General features: G+C 47.2%; 1 protein-coding gene across 1 annotated transcript in view; it reads right to left on the bottom strand.

The window, feature by feature from the left end:
* Positions 1 to 7,500, bottom strand: part of Tekt1 (tektin 1) — a 24,974-nt gene that overhangs the window by 7,868 nt on the left and 9,606 nt on the right. Inside the window, exons 3-6 of the mRNA XM_031353589.1 lie at positions 6,937 to 7,102; positions 4,230 to 4,358; positions 3,716 to 3,859; positions 896 to 1,118 (exon numbers count right to left, since the gene is read on the bottom strand). Coding sequence (XP_031209449.1) covers positions 896 to 1,118; positions 3,716 to 3,859; positions 4,230 to 4,358; positions 6,937 to 7,102 — 662 coding nt within the window. The remainder of the gene's footprint in view (positions 1 to 895; positions 1,119 to 3,715; positions 3,860 to 4,229; positions 4,359 to 6,936; positions 7,103 to 7,500) is intronic.

The raw sequence follows: 7,500 nt of genomic DNA on the forward strand, positions 1-7,500 counted from the left end.
AGGAGGAGGGGGAGGGGAAGGGGAGAATGAGAAGGAGAAAGAGGAGGAGGAAAAGAAGGAGGGGGAGGAAGAGGAAGAGGAGGTGGGGGAGGAAGAGGAAGTGGGGGAGGCCCATCATAGGTGGCGGACAAGGCTGGCACTGTACTCCCAATACCAGCCCTCAGCCATGGCCGCTCTGAAGCCTCAGAGTGCCTCAGCTGCAGAAGCCCTGTCATGATCCCCATGTTACAGCTGGGGCAAGAGGTGCAGAGAGCTTGAGGGAAACAGTTAAGTCCTTCCCTTCACTGCTACAAGATTGGAATGTGGGTCTCCATCTTTAAAGCTCAAAATGCAGCCCTCTCCCACCAGACTCTACTTTTAAACATTACAAAGCCCAGGCTATGGACTGGTCACCTGTGCTCAGAGACCCCTGCTCCTGAAATAAGGAAGGTGTGTGGGGTTGGGCTCCTGTGGGCTCTGATGGTTACATTTTCAGTGACTCTGCCCCCTCTTTGTTAAACAGGGAGTCTGAAACTGACCTGACCACAGTTGGAATATTTACATCATGGGAATCTGAAAGTTCTACATCTCAGAGATTTTATTTTTGACTTCCAGAAACCGTTTGCCAGTGTACGACTAGGAAACCATCAGGGACAGTTGACCAGAGAGCCAGAGCTAGATTGGGAGAGACTAAATGCTTCATCATGTATGAGCTCAGGGTCTGTCTCCTCATGTCACATGAGGAAGACCTAAGGCTGTGCCCAGATCCCAGCCTCCATTCTCCCATCCCTGGGCTATGTCTCCTCGCAGATCTGTTTTCTGCAGAGCGTGTGTGAGCAGAGGCCCAGTACACACAGTCATTTTTCTGCTTCCATAGTAAGACCTCATGAATACAGTGTGTCCCCTAGGACCTCACCTTGGCCAGATGATCAGCCAGCTTGTTCCTGGCGTCCTTGGTCTCCTTCAGCCCATTTATGAATGCCGTGTCTACCACTTCACACTGTCTGCGCAGGTCATTGGCTGTCTGGGACAGGATTTGGTCCACCAGGGTCTTCAGCGCCATTGAATTGTTCAGCTGTTTGTCTGCCTTCTCCACATTGGCGTTGGAGAAGTCCAGCCAGTCCTCCAGGCTCACTGAGCTAAAACACAGGTTTCTCACTCATTCACAGCACATCAGGGCCAGGGTGGCCAAGGAAACTCCTGGGAAACTAAGCTACCTCCACCCCACAAGTTCCTGGGATGTTTTTCCATCACTGGTCAGAGCCAATACAAGGGTAATATTTTTGGAAACCTCCCATGTCTGTGCTGGACATTGGGCTGTTAAAAGATATAGCCTCATTTCATCCCTAGAAAGCCTACTAAACTACTTTTATGACTCCAACTTCACAGAGAAAATAATCTCATGGAAATAAATGAGCTTAGTCAAGATCACACAGTTGGAGACAATGAGCAGCAACAGGAAACACAAACATATAACAATAGATATAACCTAGCTCACTGAGTAAGAGGAAGCCAGGAGTTAAACAGATTGCTGATTTGATAAGGAAATGCTAACTGTGGTTGGTTTCACAGGAATAACCCCTATAGACTCCTGTCTTTGAATGCTCGGCTCACAGGGAGTGGCACTACTAGGAGGTGTGACCTTATTAGAATGGGCATGGCCTTGTTGGAGGAAGTATGTCGCTGTGGGGGAGGGCTTTGAGGTTTTATATATGCTCAAGCCACACCAGTGCTACACACAGTCCCCTTCTGCTGCCTGGGGATCAAGATGTAGAACTCTCAGATCCTTCTCCAGCACCATGTCTGCCTGGATGCTGCCATGCTTCCCACCATGATGATAAGGGACTGAACCTTATTTACATCAAAAGCTTTGTCCCAAAAAAAAAGGAGGGGAGAAGGAGAGGACAGATGGCTCCATGGTAGCAGGTAGAGGGTGCTAGGGTGTCCTTTCCCTCCATGCCTGGGGACTGCCTGAAGACTCGCCACTTTGTGACTAGAGGCAGCCTCTCTGACTAGTTCCCAGAGATCCCTGTTTCCATTGCCTGGAGGATGAAACTAAATCTGCCCAACTTGTTTCTCACAAATCCTGAGATGCAAGTTGTGAGCCAGGAATATTAAAAAGCACCATAGTTTCTCTCAGATTCCCCCCTCTCTCTCTCTTCACTTGGGATGGCAGAAGCCAGCTCCCATATCATGAAACTGTCCTTGGAGAAGTTCTCAAAGCTGGAAACTGAGGCCTGCATCATCACGTGGGTTATGATGGAGGGGAGCCACCCTCTCCCCACCAAGCCTTCAGATGGCTGTAGCCCTGCCTCAGTTTGTCTTCCACCCAAGGACACCTTGAGCCAGGTCACCAGCAAAACACTGTCTGGCCTCTCAACACACCCAAGATCATGAGATATTCTTGATCATTATTATTCTGAGAGGATGAGTTTGGGGCTATATCATCTTTCTATTTTTTTTTAATACTTTAAAAAGGTACTAATATGAGAGATGGCTCAGTGGTTAACAGCAACGGGCTGTTCTTCCAAAGGACCAGGGTTCAATTCCAGCACCCACACGGCTGCTCACAACTGTTTGTAACTCCAGATCCAGGGATTCCAACACCCTCTCACAGACATACATGTAAGCAAAACACCAATACACATAAAATAAAAAATTAAAGTGATAGCCGGGCATGGTGGCGCACGCCTTTAATCCCAGCACTTGGGAGGCAGAGGCAGGTGGATTTCTGAGTTCGAGGCCAGCCTGGTCTACAGGGTGAGCTCCAGGACAGCCAGGGCTATACAGAGAAACCCTGTCTCGAAAAACCAAAAAAAAAAAAAAAAAAAAAATTAAAGTGATACTAATACAATGATGACCATTGAAGTGTGTATTTAGTATTTGCTGTATGTATTTTATGTATGTATGTTTAATTTTTTAAAAATCAAATGTGAATAAATTAGCTCTATGATATAAAACTAGCTGAAAATGCAAGTTAAGGGTCCAGTAGGATAACTCAGCAGGTAAGACTGCCTGCCACCAGCCTGCCCACCTGAGTGTCCCCTGGACCCACGTGGAAGAAGGAAAGAGTCAACTCCCACCAGGTGTCCTCTGACCTCCACATGTGCACAAGTTTACCCACCCATCCACACACACATAAATAAATGATTTTTAATTTTAAAAAAAAATCCAAATCAGGGTATGGAGAGAGAGATGTCTCAGTGGTGAAGAGTATTGGCTGCTCTTCCAGAGGTCCTGAGTTCAATTTCCAGCACCCACATGGTGGCTCACAACCATCTGTAATGGGATCTGATGCTCTCTTCTTACATGCAGGTATACATGCAGACAGAGAGCACTCATACATAAAAATAAAATAAAATGAGAATAAATAATTTTTTAAAAATACAAACTAGATGTTACACAAAAAAAGTACATATAGTTGCAAACTAAACAAAGTAGACCTGAGTGTTGGAAGCGCATTTGTTTATATGGGCCAACAGTAAACTAATTATCTTGGGAAAGGACAGATGCGGGGTGTTATTTAACTCACTCATTACTATAGTTCTTACAATCTTCCACTTGTTAAACTATAAATAGATGAAGGGTACACTGTAAGACTTTGGACATACTGTGCCAGTCTTTCTTAAAGTGAGAGAAGGCACTGGGCAGGGGCAGGGTAAAACTGCCCAGCCTTGCCCCAAGCTGCAAGGTTCCGAGGGACCCGGGATTTTCCCAGCAGCAGGACCCCACTCACTTGGGCTCGATTCTCACAACATTCTCAGAATATTTGATATTTGGTGAGTTATTGTTGAGTGAGAAGCAGACGTCGTCGATAGTAATGGCTGTGAACTTATCCTTCAAATCCTTTTCCAGATTGTACTTGGCAGAGCGATTCAGCCTGAAGGAAGAAGGCAAAGCGGGGGAAAACGTGGTGAGACCTGCAGGATCATGGGAGACTCTGGAAACGAAGCTGAAACTCGATCGCCTCAGCATGCGCCCCTCTTCCATGTCACCAGTGCACACACGTGCCAGACCAAGCCTCAGTTGAAATCCTCTCTGCCAAACTGGACTGAGGGATCAAAGTGGCAGCAAAGGGCCCCAGTGAGTAACCTTGGTGAGATGCTGCCGCTATCCTTCCGCCACCAAGTAGGCACCCTTGGAGAAGGCAGGAATCCGGCCTCCACACGCCAGTGTTCCACCAGGGGGCGCAGACCTCTGTGGGGTGCAACATACAGGTTTGCCCTGACTAGGGTGGGGTCTGCCCGTACCTGATCTGCTCTGTTGACTCCTCCACCGTGCGCTTGAGCAGGTTCATGACTCCGTGGATGATATCAGCCTCCTTCTGCAGCTCCTGCTCTACCACATCGTGCACCAGATCGATGCCCACGCGCTTCTCCCTGGCAGGGAGGGACAGGGGCGGTGGACACTACTTGGTACCTATGCCTCTTCAACATGTCCCAAAGGTGTGCAGAAACCTGGCCTGAAAACCCCACGTGAACATCCCCCGCCCTTTAATTTGTTTGTTTCCCAGGCTGATCTCCCGCCTCGGCCCCTGAACGCTGGGACTTCAAGGCATGTCCCTTGCTGCCTCCTGCTCAGTTTGGCCATCTTCTCTGAAGCCTTCCCCTTCATTCTTACTCATTAGAAACAACTGTCTTCACCTAGAATTTCAAATACAGGTATTTCTTTCCTTAGTCTTAGTCATGTTCTTAGACAAGAAATTGAATCCAGAAAAAATAAGTCCTAATTATACTGATATTGACGTTACGCATACTATTGGTTCCCCCACCCTGTGACAGACACTGTGCTATTTTGTTTTGTTTTTATGTAAATATTCCCTTGGGGGATGGAACCCAGGCCCTGGAGCATACTAGCCAACTGCTCCACCACTGAACCCCAGCCCCTCCAACCCAACTTTTAAAATGCGTATGGGAAAACTAAGTCTCAAAGAAGTGGAGTAAGCTACTCCATGTCACATGCTGAGCGTTACGCATGCTTCTAACCAGCACATTACACAGTTCCCCAAAACCACTTCACTGCCAGATACTTTGCCATTTCTACTCTGCTTGGTAGTACTAGGGTTGGGGGGGGGCACGGAATCCCCTAGCCACTTCTTGTGGGGCCTGAGATGTATAATGTAACATCTGTGTCTTGATGTCCCTTTCTGTAAACGGGGCTAGCTATTAGTACTAGCTATAGTGTACCAAGGGATACACATACACACACACACACAGCACACACCCTCTGCACTATGGCTAGCCTCGGGCTTAGGAGCACCCTGAGGAGTTAGGAAGGAGGACTGTCACTGCCCTCACCTTCAAGTACTCTCCAAGTCTGTCTGGGGGTCACTGCCTGCTGCATAGGGTCACCGCTAAGGTTACAGGGACTGGGTTTTCTACTGAGAAAGAGTACCATGTACTTGGGAGACTTCAGAGGACTCAGCTTCCTGCCTTTCATGGGGATGAGATAAGGGCCTAGAGAGTTCACTGGGTTCCAGTTATGACAAACCCTGCTAAGCTAAGGACCTTGAACTTTGCCTTGAGCCATTCAGACACAAGGTTGTAATTACAAGTTTTAAGTTTGGGGTGACCTGTAAAACTCAAGATTTGGACACATTCACTCCAAAGTCAGTATGGGACTGGGTATACAGCTCAGCCAAATGCTTGCCTAGTGCTCTGGAAGTCCTGGGCTTGATCCCTCAGGGTTCCATGTAAACTAGACATGTTGATAATATGCCAGTCTCACCATCACTGGGAAGGTGTGGGGAAAGTCATCCTCAGCTAGTGAATGGGAGGCCAGCCTGGGCTACAAAAGCCTCTATCTCAAAAATTAAAACTAAAAGAGTCAATATGCTAGATTGGAAAGGGCTTTGCTGGAGCAAAAGTACCTATGAGAGACAGGCATGGAGAGACAGCACTGCAGAGGAGGTTGAGGCAGGAGAATGTGGAGTTCTAGAATTTCTTAGTTACATGTTAAGTTGTTCTAGGCCAGCCTAGGCTACATAGTGAGACTACCAAAACAAATGAACAAAAAAGCCAGACTCATCAATTTGTCATGACTCTCCAACTAGATTAAGAAATAGGTCTGGAAATTGGCACTGCCAGAGAAGAGAAGCCCTGGGTTTACAGAGGAGTGTCCATCCCCTCTCTAGACAGCAGGGTGCTCTGTGCATCTCAGCAGGCTTGTGCCTCCCAGCGGCTATAGCACTATCCTTCTCACCATCTTCCCTGATACTTTAGCTGAGTACCTGGATGCCACCAACTAAAGACAGCCATTTCCTACCTTCTACTGGTGTAGTCATGTGGTTGTGTTCTGGCCAATGGGATGCAAGTACAAAGAAATGGTGAATGTCAAACTCCACTTACTATTGTTTGCTGGGGACATAGACTGTCTAGAGCTTAGGCTGCCATCTCAAATCATGAGGTAGCCTAGAGATCAAAACCTGTGTTCTGTGAGGCAACAAAACACAAAAAGCCTGGAACATTGATACTACAGTGCACCATACCAATAGAAATTGATCATTTCTAGACTACTTAAAAGCGATGGCAAAGGGGGCTAGAGAGATGGCTCAGCAATTGAAAGCACCAGCTGGGTTCAATTCCCAGCACCCACGTGATGGTTAAAAAATGTCTGTAACTCCATTTCTAAGTGGTTCTGGCGCCCTCTTCTGGACTCCTCTGGCACTCCACACACCTGATACATAGATACACAAGCAAAAAACACAAATACAATAAAAATAAATTTCAAAACACTAAGTTACCAGAAAAGAAACTATTTTAAGATTAATGTAATTTTGTAATTTTTTGACACAGAAAACTGAGCCCTAACATATTTTTAGTCAGAGGACAGCAGAGTTTAGGCATGAACCAAAAGTGGTGTTCCTTTCACAGACACCACAGACAAGATAGGTCTGACTCAGCTCAGCTCAACCTGCCGTCTAGCACAGACACAGAGTCACCAAAGCAGGCAGATTACCTGTAGGCCAGGCACTTCTCTGTGATATGCAGGGGCTCCTTGTAACTCTCCAAGGATCTCTCCAGGCGAATCTTGTATGTGAGCAGATCATCCGTCTGGTGCACGAGCTCTTCAAGTTTGTCATCTAACTCCTTCTTCCAGAACTTGACCTCCTCAAGTCTCTGCTCTGAGGCACACAGAGAAGTCACACCAGGGTTTGTCTGCTCCTAGGGCAACTGTGTATATGTGTGTGTTTGCTGTGATGCCGGGGATTGAACTTAGGCCCCTCGCTGTTCACAGCTGAAACACCGCCCCCCCCCCAAGCCTAGACGACTTTTCAAGACTTTTGTGACACTACCTGAGATTTTCTTTTTTTTCTTGGAGCTGTGTACCACCACCACCACCGCCACCATCTTATTGATACAGGGTCTCACTGTGTAGCTCTGGAACTTGCTATGTAGACCAGTGTGGCCTAGAACTCACAGGTATCCACCTGCCTCTACCTCTGCCTCCTGTGAGTTGGGATTAAAGACATACTTCACCACAACCAGCCTTTGTGACATTTTTATACATGCTGATTAGGAA

The sequence above is a fragment of the Mastomys coucha genome, unplaced genomic scaffold, assembly GCF_008632895.1.
Source record: "Mastomys coucha isolate ucsf_1 unplaced genomic scaffold, UCSF_Mcou_1 pScaffold5, whole genome shotgun sequence".
Lineage (NCBI taxonomy): Eukaryota > Metazoa > Chordata > Mammalia > Rodentia > Muridae > Mastomys > Mastomys coucha.